The sequence below is a fragment of the Myodes glareolus genome, chromosome 18 (genome assembly GCF_982192425.1).
Source record: "Myodes glareolus chromosome 18, mMyoGla1.1, whole genome shotgun sequence".
Taxonomy (NCBI): domain Eukaryota; kingdom Metazoa; phylum Chordata; class Mammalia; order Rodentia; family Cricetidae; genus Myodes; species Myodes glareolus.
The window spans coordinates 32,547,552-32,566,139 of NC_142043.1; the positions used below are offsets into that span (position 1 = coordinate 32,547,552).

The 18,588-nt window shown below is 43.3% G+C and overlaps 1 protein-coding gene across 20 annotated transcripts in view; it reads left to right on the top strand.

The window, feature by feature from the left end:
• Positions 1-18,588, top strand: part of Dst (dystonin) — a 408,649-nt gene that overhangs the window by 209,377 nt on the left and 180,684 nt on the right. For 19 of the 20 annotated variants that reach the window (XM_048430395.3, XM_048430401.3, XM_048430399.3 and 16 more), the window contains 3 exons: positions 2,289-2,378; positions 4,488-4,565; positions 5,800-5,892. In XM_048430395.3, coding sequence (XP_048286352.3) covers positions 2,289-2,378; positions 4,488-4,565; positions 5,800-5,892 — 261 coding nt within the window. Of the gene's footprint in view, positions 1-2,288; positions 2,379-4,487; positions 4,566-5,799; positions 5,893-10,029; positions 11,169-18,588 lie in introns of those variants that run through there. The other variant, XM_048430398.3, reaches the window with a different exon arrangement.

An 18,588-nucleotide genomic window follows, 5' to 3' on the forward strand; every position in this document is an offset into this window, starting at 1 on the left:
AGTTAAAATGAAGGTTCCAGATTCTTCTTTTCCTTCATACTTAGTTTCTTCTTTTCATAATTTGTGTTTGTGTGCTACAACATTTTCCTTTTGAAGCATGCTCAACTTTTTTTTTATTGTAGCAAAATATAATGGTGAGAAATGACATTTAATTCTGAGCAGTTTTCTGATGAGGGGGCCTTGGCGCAGTCTGTTAGCAAGAGAAGTTGTGAAATTGCCTTTCTATGAGATAAGTGTTCAAAATCACACCCCGGTTTAACCTGTCCTGGAGGGAGAACGAGAGGAAATGGGATGTAGGCGACACTGTGTCTGGCAGGGTTCAGCAGCACCCTCTGCAGTGTTAGTTGCTGTTATTGGGAACCCGGCCCCAGGACAAGCTTGTTTACCATTGCTTTGTGGGCAGAGGACGTCAGATCCAAACAGCAAATTCATTTATTTGAGAGCTGAACTAACTGGCTGAGCATCAGTAGTTGCGTGACGTCACTGTGTAGCGGTGCTCTCTGCAGCTTCCTGGCTGCCCCGGAGATCAGGGAAAATGAGTAGGTTTAGGTGCACAGTGGGCATCCCGAGCACCGAGAAGGTCTTAGCAATCCAAGTCTGTGCGGTGGAAAGGACTGAGAATCTTTATAGGGCTTTCATGTGCAATTAGAAAATTATATACTGCGTTCACTTCATTAAGTAGTGTGCCTGTGTGTCATGTATGATCCCCCCAAAAGATCTTGATATGTATATGGCATATATGGTGATATGTATACTTCTTGTATGTGCCATGTATGTAGAATGTGTGTTCCTGAAAAGGCCCTTGAAAAAGATTTTATTTCTGAATTATGGTTAAGACCCTGAGGGGGATTGTCAATTAAAGATATCTTGAGGTGAATACCATAGCACAACAGTAAAACTTTTATAACTGTTTTGAATAATTACAGATTTTATAAATGAATATTATCTAAAATTATTTTCAAATCATATTTTTTCTGCCCAAGAGAAAATATTTTCAGTGTTTTCTTTACTGTGGTGTAATCTGTGATCCCGGTGCTGTTCCATGGGAATGAGGAGGTCAGACTGTAGCTCCAGGTGTGATCTGTGATCCTGGTGCTGCTGTTCTGTAGGAATTAGGAGGTCAGACTGTAGCTCCAGGTGTGATCTGTGGTCCTGGTGCTGTTCTGTAGGAATTAGGAGGTCAGACTGTAGCTCTGGTTTGTAAAGATGGAGAATCGATTAAAAGCAAGTCAGTTCTGCCATGACAGGCACTGCCTTAGCGTTGGGGCCTCTGAGTCTAGGTTTTGCCTGTATCTGTCGGTATGATGCCAAAGGTATATGCGAGTGTTCAAAGATCCTGTGACTTTTGCAGAAAGTCCCACACACTGGGCATAGAAACAAGTAAATTTAAAATATGACACTATTAAGGGATTTTTTTCCATTAATCAAATATATTTTCCAACACTGTTAAAATAAATTGCCAGGGATAGGCATATGGCTTGGTGATAGATTTCTTGCCAAGTATATAAAGCCCTGGGGTTTTATTTCTGCACAACAAGCAAAACAGAGAGGTTACAGGACACACACACACACACACACACACCCCACACAGATGCATAAATGTGTGTCCATGCAACAGGGATGCATGCCAGATATTTATGTTACAATTCATAACAGTAGCAACATTACAGCTATGAAGTAGCCACAAAAATAATTTTATGGTTGGGGGGTCACCACATCATGAGGAACTGTGTTAAAGGGTCACAGCATTAGGAAGCCTGAGAACCAACTGGAGGTAGAAACACAGCACTCTGTGTTAAGGCGGCCCTGATCGTGTCAGGGATCGTGAATAAAGTGAAGATATTATGTATACTTAAAACTTACAATCCTGGGGCTGGAGAGATGGCTCAGAGGTTAAGCACACCGGCTGCTCTTCCAGAGGTTCTGAGTTCCATTCCCAGCAACCACATGGTGGCTCACCACCATCTGTGCCCTCTTCTGACATGGAGGTGTACATACAGGAGGAACACAGTATATATAATAAATAAATCTTATTAAAAAAAAAAAACCTTGTAAGCCCATATAGTAGTTCATGATAGTACTTAGTCTGAGGTGTTGAAAAGTTAGTAGTTCTGGTCATCTTTGTGAATAGTTGCTCTGAAAATCAAGTTGTGCTTTTTTTTTTTTTTTGGTTTAAATTAAGTTTTCAGGTAGTGAGAGAATAAAAATGCATAGGCCAACACCACGTGAAGGAATGGTAAGGTCGGTTCTGAGTTCCAGGACTGAAGAACGTTGTTTATTCTGTGCAGGTTCGGAAACACGTGAATGATCTCTACGAAGACTTGAGGGACGGGCACAATTTGATCTCCCTTCTGGAGGTCCTTTCTGGAGACACCTTGGTAAGTTAGAGGTTTCCTCATTTACTTTGCTAAGCCTATAGTTCTGAGCACACGTGGCCAGGGTGTTTGCAGCCCAGAAGTTAGGCTTTTGTAGCATTTATTCTTCAAACTACAAATTTCAACCAGAAGACAAGAGTTCTGGTCAGTTGCTGCAGCATCCCGTCTCCTCACGACATGATGTGGACCTGAAGGCGTCTTTGCTTTTGTGATAGGTTCTATAATTAACATTACTATTTTTCTTTGTGCTTCTTTTTGGGTTGTTTTCTGGTGTTTTTTGTTTTGTTTTATTTTGGTTTTGCTTACGAGAAGTCCATACCCAATGTAACCACCCATGGAAAGACTCCTGCTCAGCAAGGCAGAAGATCCCCGTTCTGAGAAGGGGGCTACCCCAGGTGTCCTCGCCTTCCCGTGTGACCATCTCTCCCTCTCTGTTATCTGCTCTCCCTCATTACACCCGCTCATGCTCTCCTTTTCATTCCCGGTCTGTCTGTATCCTTGCTGTCCTGTCTTCTGTCTGTTATGTTCACTAGCCAAGGGAGCGAGACTTTTTGAAGACCTTACGGTTGGTGAGTGCACCAGCAGCATGCGAGTGTGAACAGCATGAGGGTGTGGAGGATGAGGACAAGGGGGTAGGTGTCACCCCCGTAACTCACTAACCTAGCAGGGCGTGCGTGCGTGCGTGCGTGCGTGCGTGCGTGCGTGCGTGCGTGCGTGCAGCGCTAACACCGTAGGCCAGTAACTCACGGGTTCCAGCACATAGAGGGGACACAGGCACCCAACCCCAGAGCAGGCTGGTCGTGTGTGTCGAGAAACTGGACAAAGGAAATATTTCCTCTTTAAAGGTCTCTTCAGAGCTGAAATGAATGACTTATTTAGACATTAGGGTTTTTTTTTTTTACACTACATATAAACAGAATACTGACAACTAGTGTACGAATTTTTATGCACATTCATTTCCTTCTGGAATTGATATTTCAAGCATGACAGCTTTCTAGAGTGGGGCTTAGGGAGATTTTTATCCGTTTCCTTAAATCATACCCATCTGTGGGATGCAGAGGGGCAGGATTTTAAGTATTATAGCCCATAATGTCACAAGGCGGTCTGCCACTTAGCTGACAGGGGCCGCCCACCTTCGCAGAGACAAGTGAGCTGCTCTGGTCATCTGCATCCCTCCCCACCGCGATTTCCTTGGAAGTCATCCTTTTATAGGATCCAGTTTGTGAACTTCCAGCCTCATTTCTGCCCTGACACCAAAATTATTTTTCTCTTTTATGGTCTGCTGTCTTTTATCATGGCACCTTGGATGTCAACAGCTTTTATATCAGAAGTGAAGGCTTCAGTTTCTTCTGCCTTTTTGCTTTTAGACTATTTCATGTGATACACTTCAGCCCCTTTCTTTTTTCTTTCTGCTAATGTGTACCATTTCTTAAGGAAAATGTCAGTAAAGAAAATAACTATGATTTGATACTTTTCCTGAGGCTGGGAAAACAGTTGCATTGCATCCAGTGAAACACAGAAGTACAGAGTCCTTTCCGCCTGACATTAAGTCCAACTTTGTGTAAAACCTGAAATAAAATACAGAGGAAAAGTGTTGCATAGTATAAGCTGCGTTTTCCTCTCAGTCACAGATAAATAAACCTCTTGTCTTTCTCCTTGGTGTTTTTTTGTTTTTCATTTTTCAAATACTAATTGCATGCTGTTTTTACCTCATTTTCATAAATCCATAAGTATAATTAGAAAAACTGTCTTGCTGATAGTATATATTAAGAAGGTGAAATGGAGATTTATGGTTATTTTATAGCTAAGCACCAGTTGGCCAGAATTGTTCTATTGGTGGACACCAAAGGTCTCCATGGTTGAAGGTTTTCCTTTTATTTAAAGGAAGCACCTGGAATAAAGCATATGTTTAAACTAAATTTAGAAAAAGTCCCTCAGACTTGAAATTCAGTCCAAGATGATAGAGACGGGTTAAAAACCTCTTTTAAAAAGTAAAAGAAACATGTACGGGCCTACCTGAAAAGCAGATAATATTAATTTAACTTAAATTAGCATGGTCAGTAGTGTTGTATAAACTGTAATATCTTTACACCTCTGATTTTCTGTCCTTAGCCCAGAGAGAAGGGTCGGATGCGCTTCCACCGCCTGCAGAACGTACAGATTGCACTGGACTATCTGAAAAGACGCCAGGTAGGGGACTGTCCAGACACTAGCCTTAGAAACACAAGTGATTATATACACCTGCGTAGGATTATGTCCAGTAATGCGAAGGTTTAATTGGGTCTGTACTCTGGTGCACATTGCTGAGGCAAATGTTTAAGGATGGTTTCAAACATCTGTTCCTATGGGAAGGAAGTTAGTCTTGAGTGCAAGCTCAGAAGAATGGGCAGTGCTTTATTTCCCCTTGAGCAGGGACTGACTCTCCCTGCTGGAATTAGAGTGTATTGCCTGGGGACTTAAAGCCATCTGAGTAGCAACCATATGTCAGGAAAGCCTGTGGATGCAACAGTTCCTGGTAGGGGTGCGGCAACACCTCACTGCGTAGATTAGATTATTTTCATAGCTTCTACCCTGCTTCTAGAAACAGTGCTAGTAATGCTTGTACTTAGCCGTGGGGCCACGGCCTTCTGTTTGTTGTAAGTAGATAACTGGCTTGGTCTTCTTTGTGCTGCTCTCGTAGACTAACTATAATTCTGAAAGAACAAAGTCATTCCTTGTGGTTCTAGACTCTAGAGGCTGGGGTTGAAGGGCAAGACAAGGACAAGTGCCCTGGCAAGGGCAGCCTGCATTCTCACATGACAGAAGGGACAAGGGACAGGGCGAAGAAGGAACGTCCTTGCCTCATCCTGCTCTATTAAATAAGGAAACAAAATGTGCAACATAATGAGATATGTCTTGGTGTTTAATTCGTCTGTTTTAGAAGCGAGTGATGGAGACCGTCACATTTGTCTGTCTACCTGGGTGTCAGAGGTGAACAGTTGATAAAGCTTGGTTCTGAGTGTTGCCCTGTCCTGTGATGTCGGCTCAGCTTCTAGCTACTCTGTGATTTAAATACTTACGATACAAAGTAGTTTTTGAAAACTCTGTAGTAGATGGACAAGTTGTTAAAGTTGTGTATGGCTTGGGCCATTTTCTGCTTGATTGTAAGGGTGAAATAAGCTCATTTCAAAAGAAGTTGTCCCCTGATTTTAAGATCGCAATGTTTTACCCTGGCCCCATCTTTTGAATTGCAATTTTGACAAGTGGGCACTTCCAGTCCTTGTTCTAGAAAACCACAACATACCCAGTTTAGACCACAGAAGGGAAGGGAAACAGTATCAGTGGTCTTTGCACTCTTTGTATGACTTAGCCTTTCTTTTATAGGTGAAGGGAACTCGTGCCCAGTTCATAATAAAGTTTGTTTATCTCTCCATCTATAAAACAGGTGAAGTTAGTGAATATTAGAAATGATGACATAACAGATGGGAATCCTAAGCTGACTCTGGGATTAATATGGACAATAATTTTGCACTTTCAGGTAAGTCCGAGCTTTCTTCATTGCTGTTTCTGTGTCTTGTGGCTGATTTTCACGTGGTTCATGAAAGGGTGCTTAATATCCTCTGAATGAAAAGCAAATTTCAGAACAGTACTCCAGTTACCTTTCTAGTAGCACGGTGAGCCTGGCGTCTCATCGCCTGGTCTCCGAGAGCTTCTCTATTTGCCTTTAAAGACCTTCTCTTGTAATCTTAGAGTTGAGAGGTAGAGATCTGTTTTTACCTAAATGCGGACGTGTTTCTCTTGTTCTTTGGTCTGTGTTACTTGTTTTAGTATGCAAAGACTTTGACTCAAATCCATAGTGTAAGAAATTCAATTTCCTCTAGTAGACACTAGATGGCAGTAGACGTATTCTAAGAAGCCAGATTAGAAGAAAAGTCTCACCTAACAGCCGTGGTTTATATAGGTCTGAGCACAATACAGTTTGTGCCTTGCTTTAGTTCTTTAGCTGCTCGTCTCACAGAACGTTCGTCAGACCCTCAGTAGTACTGTGCTAAGCAGCTTACTAGCTTCAGAAAGGAAGTAGGTGGGGCTGGGGGGGTGGGGAAATAAAGGAGCTCGTTTAGGAACAGGATCTGAGCCTTACGGCAAGATCTAGAGGGGAAGAATCCTCTAGGATGGAAACCCCAGGGCTGATAGGACCGGGGCAAGTGGGGATGTGGTGTTAACCAGCCTGCCTACAGGACTATTGATGAAGGTGTCCAGTCAACTGGATTGCTGAAGTCAAGGCAAGCCAGTGAGTAGCTAGCTGTTAGCCAAGACTTCAGAGCACTAAAGGTTGTCATTATCAGAAGACCACACCCAAGAAGCCTCAGCACTAAACCAGGGCAAAGCTTTGCTTGTGGGACACAGCCAGGCCATGCTACCACACTGCATGAAGTAGAAGTGACTCAAGAGTGATTTCATGTAAGTGACTCAGTTGTTCTCTCCTACACATCAGCGCGTTAGGTCAGTTCTGTCGCTGCTTTATCCCAGTAAATACATACACAGAGTCTTATTATTACTTAGGAATGCCCGGCCTTAGTGTGGCTTGTTTCTAGCCAGCTTTTCCTAAGTTATCCCGTCTACCTTTTCCCTCTGGGCTTTTATCTATTTCTATTCTATATTCCTTTCTTTGTTTCTTACTCCGGGGCTGGTGGTGTTGCTGGGTGGCTGGCCCCTAGCATCCTTCTCTCCTCCTTTTCTTGCTCCTTTTTTCTTCTTCCAAGATTTCTCCTCTATTTATTCTCTCTGACTGCCAGCCTTGCCTATCCTTTCTCCTCCCTCGTGATTGGCCGTCCAGCTCTTTATTAGACCATCAGGTGTTTTAGACAAAGTGATGCGCTTTACAGAGTTAAGAAATGCAACATGAAAGAATGCAACACATCTCTGCATCATTAAACAAGTGGTCCCCAGCATAAACGAATGAAACACATCTTCAGCCAGTATCCACAACACAGCACTTTTTAAATTATGGTTGAAACTGTGAGGACCCAGATGGGAAAGCCTCACTGGAGGGGAGCCAGCTAGTTCATCACATAGCTGATAAGGCAGGCTGTGTCTAATTTGACTATCAGCCTAGAGATCACTGTGGGGCAGTTGAAAAGACTTCAGAGGAGGGAAACAATTTCATTGTTGACTTTTATTCATTCTTTCTTGTGATGGTCACTCTGACTGAGCTTGAGGGGAAAAAAAATTTAATAAAATAAAATCTGGTGGGCTAGCGAGATGAAGGTGCAGTGGGCAAAGGCTCTTGTCGACAAACCCAAAGGCTCGACACTGAACCCACGTGGTAGGAGGAAACTGACTCCTGTTGGTGGTCCCCTGACCTCCAGTTGTGTGCTAGCATGTGCACCCTTCTCTAATAAATAAGATGTAATTAATTTTTAAATCTTTAGTTCTATGTAAAAATATGAAAATGAAGTGATCATCGTGAGGGAGAAGAGCCAAGAAACTGAAGTGGTTTCAGAGGTGAGGGATATGTGTGTGTGGCCGGGGGGGGGGGGGGGGGGGGGGGGGTGTTTCGGTGAAAATTGTATCCAATAGGTGACATTTTGAAAATGGAAGAAAGAAACTTGGCTACAGGGTATAGAAAATGGAGAGGAGGACTCAGGTTAAACTCTTTAAGACATCAGAAAACATATTGTGAGATCTCGGGTTGGTAGCAGGGAGAAAATGGTTGACCTTCTGGGTGGGTTTGAAGGGTAAGTGAGCTATCCTGTGTGCTAATCTGCTGAGCAGAGCAGACCTGACAAGTGAAGATACAGGTCCCCTGTCGGGAGGGCCCATGACGGCGATGGGGCAGGAGCAGGTCTTGCTGAGGAAATGAAAAGGGATGAATATTCAGAGAGATGTGTGAAGCAAAGGGGAAATGGACTGATGAAACCAGGGAAGGAAAGCACGAGTAGAAATGGCTGGTTAACAGTCTGAAGTGCCACGGAGATTGTAGAGAGGAAACATTCCCCAGCTGCTTGCAGCAGAAACAAGGAAATAACAGATGGGAATGTGGGTAAGCAGCAATCAGAGGCAGCATATGTGGACTCCACATTGAGGGAATCCAAAGCAAAGGGTCATTTAGGAAGAATTACGTGGTAAGCCAGCCGTTGCGGTACTGCTCGTGTCTCAGAGTCAGGGATGAGAGGCAGGAGGAGAAGAGTTTGAGTATGGTTGCTTGAATAAAATGTAAATAAAGCTCTTCTTAGTGCTGTGCTAATCAAAGATTCGAATTCCTGCCGTGCCCAGAGAGAAGAGTGGTCACCCTCACCCAGAGGGTGTAGCTTTTTATTTCCTCTACTTGTTGCTTAAATAAGACAAAATTTTCAGACACAACAGTGGTCTGTTTTTAAAGACGCGTCTGAGCATCATAGGTTGAATCTGTTTTCCAGCCTGGCGTTCAGAAGGTAGGAATTATACTCCTGACAGTCTCATGTCCTGATATACTAGATCACGATGAGGTGTGCTCTCTGTTAAAGGGCAAGTTAGGTGTAACCAAGGGTTATACATCCATTGGCAATATAAATACAAATCGAAGTGTGTGAAGAAAAGTTGAGGGGTTGTGGCAGGCCCAGCAGGGCATTTCAGGAGAAGACTGGAAAAGGTACCAGTTACCAGGCAGATGCAAAAGCTGAGCCATTTCTGGAAGGGAACGGTGCATGTGACTTAACCATGGACAGTTGCTTAGTTTGGCAGGGCCAGGGGGAAGGGTGGAGGGAGTGCCAATCACGGTGGCTTCTCCACCCTGTCAGTACACGTAGCAGCCAGTCTGCATTGAAGTGCTGCTCCATTACTGTTGAAGACATTGAAAACTTAAGAACAAACAAACCCAAGACTATGTCACTGGATGTTTAATTTTTAAAAAAATAATTATGAAACCCTTTTAATACAGATATGTTACAGACAGACACCTACAACATCTGTGTTAACCCGAGCGTTTGATTGTATATCCCTCCTCAGAAACACACCGTGAGTTGCTTCTTTGATTGGTGGGAGAGTAAGACTGCCTTTGGAAGGCAGTTACCAGCTCTCCAAATGGCTTTGGCCTGGGTGTCAGTCTCTTTCATGTCACACCAGTTTCCTTTGCACCAGGTCTATGACTCAGTGTTAGAAATATGCGTAGCTCAAAGTATCAGTCTCCCATACTGGCTTCTTAATTTTCAACCGTGGCCCTACTAAAGCTGTTTAATATGTAACCCAAGTGCAATTACGGAGCAGAAAGCTGACCTGCCCTGATGTATGTGTCAGATGTGCAGGAACTGCCACCTTTAAATCACTCCCTATTCATTTGCTCATGTGACAACCCTAAGGAGCAGGCAACCGAGAGTTATTGTTTGAAAATATGTCAAGCTGTATTAAAAGACTGGCTTTAGAGATGATTAAAATATTTTTGGCATTCAGTGTTTTGTCTTCCCTTCTACCAATTGTTGAATCTTATTTTTATTCCTTTTTTTTTTCTGAGTTAGTCTTAACATAGAGACTCTTAAGGTTTTCATTTATGTAAGCCCTAAAATTAGTTGGTGATTTTTTAGGGGTGTGGGAGTCATACGGGAGAGACTTTGTGCACTGGAGTTTGAAAGGCTCTCTGAGACAGAACTTGAAGGGCACTTTACCATGAAGTCTTCCGGCTGTGTTTACTTTCCCTTTGCTTGGCTTCAGAGGTTAATGCAGATGGTGATACTGTGTGCGCTTTTCAGAGGCGCTTTGTTATTCCGCGGGTGGTGGTCTCTGGAATGAAGCTCAGGCCTGGATGTCCTGTTTGATTGTGAGTAGTCGTGTTTGTCTCAGAGGACTGGTGGCCAGGAATAAGCCACAGTGCCTAATAAGACACAGAGACCAGCTGGCAGGGTGCCACGGCATTTCTTGCAAGTGATTTTCTCATAAACAACATGGCTTCAGGCTGAAGAGGATGGTCACACAGTCTGCTAGGAATTACGGGTCAGAGTGGAATCTCAGGACTTGGTGGAGCCGGTCCTGGACACTCCGGAGTTTGAAATGAGTGAGTTCGTGGAGCCGTGAGTGCCTGTGGATCAAATGGGGAATGTCTGTGGCTGTGTTCGGGCTGAGAAAGAAGAACAGTATTTTGATCCTGCCAAAACTCCCTTGAGCCCTGAAAAACACTCTCCTGGAAGAAGATATTTCAGAAGAAAATCGTTCCAGAAAGCTGTAGCTGACACTGCTCCTGTGGGGCCAAGCAGTGAAAGAGAAGGCAAGAAGGGCGGCGGTCAGCCTGCCAGGGAACGGCCAGCTGTGCCATCCAGAGAGCTGGTGCCAGAGGACCCCGCCACAAGCCCTGCACCGGAGGGTGGTGTGCAGCCAGCCAGGACAACTGCAGCCGACCACAGTGAGCAGAAACCTCTGCCTGGTGCTCCGGACCAGGGCTCCTACCGAGTGATAGTTTCGTCTGCTCAGAGCAGGGACTCAGAAGTACAACTTAGTGCCCGGGACAAGACGACTTCAGAAAAAGATAGTCCTCCCTGTCGCACAGAGACAGAGAGATATTTAGGTGATGTCAACACAAAACAGAGACCATTCCAGAGAAAAGACAATGTTTCTCTTTTCCAAAAGTCAGCCAGCTTAAGTTCAGTCTGTGTCACAGAGAATACACTCAGAAACAATGTGTTTGTGGGAAACCTGTCAAAAAGTTACAGCAGTATCCAAGAGCACCGCAGGAGAGTTCACCCTCATGAAGCACACTGTCCTCAGTTTACAAAAAGGAGGTACCATTCTCTCTGTGCTAGTGTGCCCACGGTCTCCAAGGGCACACCTGGGAATGATGGATGTGAGGTAAGTGAGAGAGTGTGAACGAATGCTCCCCCTTCTCACACCAGACTTGAGCGTTGTGGTTTGCCTTTCTAAAATGCCATCTGTGTATTAGCTCATGTGAAATTTAAGAGTTTTCATATGTGAACACTGTAATGTCAACTTTTGTGTTAACCGTGTCTCTTATCCTCACTTTAAGTAGCATGAATGTTTTAATTGTTGCATAGCTTGGGAAAGCCCTGATTGAACAGAATACTTAGCTTTAATTTCTCTAGTCTGCGGCTCTTAATTTTTCTTTTGGAGTAGCTGCAAAAACTTAGCTCTGTGTTAGATAAAAGTTAAATTAGAAAATAGTTAGGACCGTTGAATATCTTGATATAGATGGCATAGAGGATTTTGATGTTCCTAATGTACACACAGAAAGACCAGTGTTTAAGATACTAGATTATCCAAATATTGCCTGTTAGATCATTGCCAGTTATACACATATACACACTGTAGTTCCCAAATACATTCAGTTACTGTGGGTCAATTAAAATATAAAGTATTATGTATTATTTAAAGGAATAAGTAGTGACAGGACAATGTAGGACAATATACAGTTCTTCCCGCATTCTGCTGCTCTGGTCCATAGTCCAGGAGGCCAAATTCCAGTTCTGTATCAGTCTTCATGCACCAGACACTCACATAATTGCTTTCGCTTGTTCAGTGTGTTGAGGGTGGAGACACAGATCCACTTGCCCAAATTCCATGGCCCTGATTTGACATCAGAAATTGTTGGGGCATCATGTCATTGGCACTGGGAAATGACGCAGGCTACAGGAAGCTGAGATCTTTTTCCCTAACACTGATATTGAGCTTTGGACAAATCATTTGTCTTTCGAAAGTAATTAGATCAGTGTCATTTATTTCCCACGGAAGTACATTACTTAAATGTCTTCTCCGTGCTGCTGATGCAGGGTTTTCTTTTTTTTTTTAAACTTTTCCTAACTTTATCTTTAGCCCCCGAATACAAGCAGCATTCGTGATACCCAACTTTATGGGCAGGGCAGGGCAGGTCATCATATCATTGGTGTAGATCATTGGCAGTGGCAGGCAGAAGTTTGTTAGGGTTAGTATGCATAGTCATCACTGACCTTGGTGCCTGAGTTCCTGTTTCTGTACACCGCAGACCTAGCCAATGTTCTGCCTCGTGAAGTTCTGTTTCTGTTTTGCGGTGGTTGCATTTATAAAGAAAACATCCAGTTGTAGCCTTATCTGTGTAAATCAGGCATAAAGGCCAGTGCAGGAGAAAGCATATTAGCTGCCCCGTGCTTAAGAATGTAGCTTGGTTTGGTGTCTTAGATTTATTTCCCTCATTTGGCTTCACGTGAACCCTGTGTGTTTTTGTTGCTGTTTGGAAATCGTCACAGCCTGTTTAGGTGCACATAACCCTTTTCATCACCACCCTCGTGCCAAGTATTTTGTGATCTGTTTTAGCAAATGTGTTTTTAAGTTTCCTTGGAAAATACATGTAGAAATAAGTCAGAAACCTGCCACTTAGACTTGTTAAGTGATTGTGCTACAGCAGTGTGTAACTAAGTGTAGTGTCGTCTAGATCAGAGTAGAACGAGGCAGCTATGTTTTTATCCACAGAGAGCCAGCAGGCTCGGCTGTTATCTGAGGTCCTTTTTCCTGTATCATTGCAGGTGTCTGCTAGCCTCAGTTTGTTTCAGTGTGTTCGAGTAGAACTGTCTGTAGAACTCTGTGTCACAACGGACTCCTCACTTCCCATAGGTAATTAGATGGAAGTAACAAGCACCAGCCCCTTCTTTAGTGTCTTTCTTTCTCAGAAATATCTTGTTAACCACACAACCATTGTCTGCCTGAGGTTATTCTTCACTTCCTCTCATTTGATTCATCCTTGAACACTGTAGAGGTGGCTTTGCAGTAGAATATGGTACGATTCTTTGAGCTCCTCTTAACCTGATTTGAACTCCCTTGGTCTTGTGACACTGGTCATTCTCTGTGCAGATGGCCAGTCTATCTCTCCTTGAAATCCTTGCAGTCATGTGCTGAGAAGCATTCCAGGCTAAGGACTCCCCTTCCATACACGTTTGACGAGTATATCTTATAAGCATACAAACATGTGTTGGACACATGGGTGGATTTGAAAGGAGATGGTGTGTATGATTAGTAGCCAGGATTAGTATGATGCTCCTAAATTAGAAAATGCTACAGTACATGTTATGGCCTTGGATCTCCCCAGCAGTTACATGAAATAGCCAAAATAGGTGGATCTTACACAGAGTGAAGAAAAGGAAGCTCATAGTAGTTCTACAACCCAGTGTATTCTAAGATAGTACAGTTATTGTTGGGGACCAACCTCCGCAGAAATACCACTCTCCAGGGTAGGGTAGGGGTGTGGGGAATCTAGAAATATTAATAAAGAATATGAAGACATGGAAATAATAAAACAGGAGAAACAAGAGACTAGTACCTGGAGGGAGTTCCAGTGAATATTGGAACTGCCCATGTTTAATTTCTAATTGCTTAAAATACCCCTGACCCCAAAAGGTGGAGTAAGACAAAAGACTGCATTAACAAGGTACCAGGAAATGAACAGACCAGTTGAAGGTCACAGGCTACGTCCACATTTAACCATTTTGTTGCTGTTCTAAAACAAGTCATGCTCACACCCTAGACCGAAATATTCTGTAGGCAAACAACTCCCTGGGTGGAATTCAGTGTTATCTCTTTAAAGGAATTAGAACACTGTTGGATCCTTAGACTTTGTTTGAGGTAGAAACTTCTACTTCTTCATTCCTGAAATACAAGGTCTGACTATTAGCCACACCAGTTGGCAATAACCTTGAGAGAGCAGAACTCTCTGATATAAATCTAGGTGGGACCATTGTTTGAGGTAGAAGCACAATAACCTTGAAAGAATAGAGGTTACTTCCAACTCTATGACCTTTGGTCAACGTGGAAATAGGCTCACATTTTCCAGGGCCTCCACAAGTTATTATGATTAGCTGATTTAGACAACAGTATGGTATCTGTTACATCTCATTGTCAGGGAAGTTCTGTGGGCATGGTTGCCAGTCTGTAGCCTAAGTACTTACTAGGCTGTGACAGGAACTCTGTTTGATCTCAGGAATTTCAGGAAGTAGTCCACCATGCCCAAATAAGGGATGTGAACTGCTTAGCTTAAGGAGCAGTAGCCAGCCCAATACAGAAATGGAAGGGATCAGAACTCACATCGTGTCTGTGGTAGATACTGAATTTTATCCTGGGCAACATAGTGAGACCACAGTTCTGTAATTTAAAGCAAAAAGACTGAAGAAAACTGCTAGAAGAAATCAGAGCCAGGGCTGATGCTCATAAGATCATCTGTGAAGGGTAGGAATGTTGAACACAAGAGGCATGACATAGATAGTCCTTGTGAACAGGTAGTCTTTGCAATGAATTAAGTAAAATGCTGCAGGATCCCCAGTGGTTACAGCGGCAGAGACATTGCAGGTCCCCGAGCAGTGACAGTGGGCAGCGGGTCCCTAGAGCAGCCAGTCCTAGGCAGAGACTGGCACAGTTCCCCAAGTGCCTCCTACAGCAGGCCACGAGGAGAGAAAGATAGATGGGCACACCATGAGACCATGCTGCAGGTCTCCGAAGGCGGCTGGTCCCGGGCAGGGGACCATGCTGCAGCAGGCGAGAAATAGAGACATGGATAGGCACGCCATGCAGAGTGAGGTTGGATATTTATTTAGTGGTTATGAAGGGAAAAAGAAGGGGACAAGAGCAGAGAGGTGGGGGAGGTGATTGAGGGAGAGAAGGGAGAGAAGGGAGAGGCTGAAGCTGCCTCTTTGAGAGGAAGGGACTCAGACTGGAAGCTGAAGATCAGCTTGTCTCAGCTGACTGGGGGAGTGGGCGTGGTTTGTCTCTTAAAGGGACAGGACAGATCATTACATTCCCGGCTCTTTTTTTATAATAAAAATGTGGGAGGTTAGGCACCGCAGGTTAAAGGAATTGTAGCAGTAGATTCTCAAGACTGCTTCCTACTTATTTGTGGGTGTCGTCTTTGAGGGGAACCTGAGAAGGCTGGGTGCGGGTCACATCCTGGCGTTAGGTGGTCTCTTTGCTCCTGTCCAGTGTTTGTGGTATGGAAATGTCTGGTGTCTCTTACACCTGTTTAAGATATTGACAGAACAGAGGACAAAGTTAAGTTTAGGGGAAAAAAATATTAGGATCAGGGAATTGAGAGGGGTGTATCTGACTTGTTTAAGGTGGATCCTCCAGTTCGGCTCCCTGGAACTCACAAGAATTCTTTGGGTTTGTGGAAACAGAAGTTTTAGACATATGCGCTGTATAGACAGCAGCATGTTTATGTCAGAATGACTGTGACAGATATTTTTGTATAATGAAAAGTATTTTTAAGACTATAGAAGGCAGTGTGAGAGAAATTTAATAACTCGTATTTGTCCTCACACCTTTATAACTTGCAGGTCTTGTATTTGTATTTTACTGAAATTTGTTTGGTGAAGTTGTCCTTTTAAACGGACAGAACCTCTCAGCTGTCCAACTGCATGAGAGATCTTTGGAAGGATAAAATTTTACTTGAGTTACTGATTTAAAAACGACAGAGAACTTAACTTGGTTAGCATCTAGAGCTACTCCTCAGGGTCCTCCATGTTGTAAGAGACTTAAAAGTACATACCAGTTTAAAACATGAGTTTTTGTTATCTGAAATGAGATACAGTGAATAGACAATTATAACATTTAACAGTAAGCATAAGTGCATTTAAGTTACATGTATGAACACACACACACAGAGTGAACAGGAGTTGGGTGAAGTGGATGCTCTTGTTGGGCCCTACCAAAGGCATGCTGCTGTGCAAAACACACATGCAACAGGTTAGGCATTATCATTTCTGTAATTTCATATTCTTTCAGAAGCAATTGAAGCAGATCATGGCTTTCCTATTAATCCTAATGCTACTCTTCGGGTCCTGCTACGCTAGCCTCTTTCCCCACAACATTCATTTTCTGAGGATGCCTGTGAAGGGGTTCCAGGGGAGACTCAGAAGGGGTAGGCAGACCACAGCCTCCTAGACTAGCGCATGGAGAACTTCTCTTTGACCCGGTTGTCCAAACTGAGTTTTTCCTGCCCATGCCTTTCCCAGTTTTACATTTGCATTTCTGTGAATTCTCATGTGTAAATGTAAACTTTTTTTATTTTTAGTGATTTCTTCCCCTTCCTTTCTTTGTTGAACATTTACTATGTACTGTATGTTGGGTTAAAACAAGGCCCTGAGTAGAGTAGGTCACCCTTTTCTGCATGGCACAGCCTACTGTTTGCCACAAGTGGGGACCAGGCTATAAACCTAAGTCCTCGAAACTCTGGCTTCTGGATGGCGATGGGGTTGAACTTCCTTCCCATAAGCCTGATGTGTTAGCTAGGGAAAGTAATACTTCCGTCTGCCTTTCTGTCCTTTGACGAATTGCCAGTCAGTGGTGCTGACGTCAACCAGGCATCATCAAGAGGTGGATGAGGACTAGAAGTGTGGCTGCTGTGGAGATGTTAGCGGTCTCTGGGCAAATGAGGAGTGGGTCTTTTGATTACATTAAGCTTTAGATCTGAAGTTTTGAAGCCAATTTGGAGCCAACTCGAACTGTGAGAGGAACACGGAAACATTCAGTCACACTGAAATGGATATATTCATTATTTTTTTTCTTTATGCTTCAGTTTCAGAATTCATAGGGTTGTGCCAAACTCAGAATGTCTTCTTTCTGACCTGTGCTAGGCTAACCCTGCGTCCTGAAACTGAAGATCATCTATTATATATCTGAGCAATTTGTTTCTTCCTGAACCATTTTATCATCTTAATGAAAATGTGTTTATTGGTTTTTGACTGTCTATAGCTATTTAAGTAATGAAGATGTAATCACATAGGATTTGGACTCCAGTCAGCTTTACAATGTTCTGTGTTTTAAACTTGATAGAGGACCTATAAAACCGTGAACTCCTTTTTTTTCTTCTACCAAAGAAAATGGTAATTTTTTTTATGTTTGAACAGAAATGAGGGGTCTGCTGAGTAGTCCTCAGCTTAGCTTTAGCACTTTATTTTTAGCAGGTTCTTTTTAACCTACGACCCCAGCCTGATTTTTTGCCAATGTGTAAATCCCTTTCGCCGTTCACTTAGCCCTTTCCTTCATGTAGGCGGTTTGTAATTGTTACGGTTTCATAGTGTTTGAGCAACATTTTCACTTAAAGTATTTTGCAGAGCATTCTAACACATTTTTTTTAAACTTGGAAGCAGCCACTAAAAATGTGTTGATTACCCTTATTTCTGCCAAAATAGTAAATGCTTTCTGAAAGAGTTGTCTTCAGAAGCAACATCTGAACCCGAAAATACACGCTTGTGTCGACGGCTCCGTGTAGAAGCGGACTCGCCCACTGCAGTGGCAAGTGGTGTAGATCAGAGTTTAAGTAGCACTCCCCCTTGTACACTGGCCTCAGTTTACCCTGGAGTACCCACTGTCCTGAGACCTCTATGAGATGCCACTGGTTAGAAAGGATGGGATTCTCTGCACGCCTCCAGGTTCCGCAGCTGTGGTCCACTCTCCATCTCCGGACGTACCTGGGTGAAAAACTTCTTCTCTTCTCTTCATTTCTCCTCCTTTCCTGTCTTGAACCATTGTAGATCAGTGTGTTTTCTTCTTCAAATTCCAGAGGTACCTTAAAGCTTCAACATATTCAAACAGAAATTCTCCTGTTGGGAGAAACCAGTTCTTGAAGTTATCTTTGCTTATTTACACCTTAGTAGGATTCACTTCAAAGACATTGCACACTAGAATATGAGAGGCAGATCGGGGGGGTGGGGAATACCATGCTTTGACAAGTATACCACTTACCAGGGTAGGGGCATGAGGATTAGAATGTAAAGTAGGAGGAACAGAGATAAATCACTAAGATTTAGGCATCTCAGCTGAATTCATTAAATACTGAATGCAGAATTTATTTTCATACACTTTTATACCCCAATACAAAAAGGGGAAGGAAACAAAAGACTGCAGTAACATGATACAAAGGACTACTTGAACAGTTACTTGTGTCATCGAGTCATTAATTCTTGACTACAGCATTCTGTTGTTTCGGCACCCTAAACCAAGTATCCAGAAAACAGTCACTCCCAAGGTCAAACCCCCCCTCTCAAAAGAAGGAGCAGGAGTACGCTTGAATTTCTGACCAGTCGTCAGGGGGAAGTGGATCTCCCTGTCTGGGCCATCTTTACGTCAAAAGGACTAAGCAACCACACCCTAGGTCAGGGTGTGTAGCCCTGGTAGTTGTCAACAATTTTGAGCAACCTCAAACTCTCTGACCTTCAGACAAGGTGGAAATAGGCTCATTTTTGGGCCTCCACAGATCTGCAGGTCTGTGGAGAGGAAGGCTGTCAGTGAAGGAGGG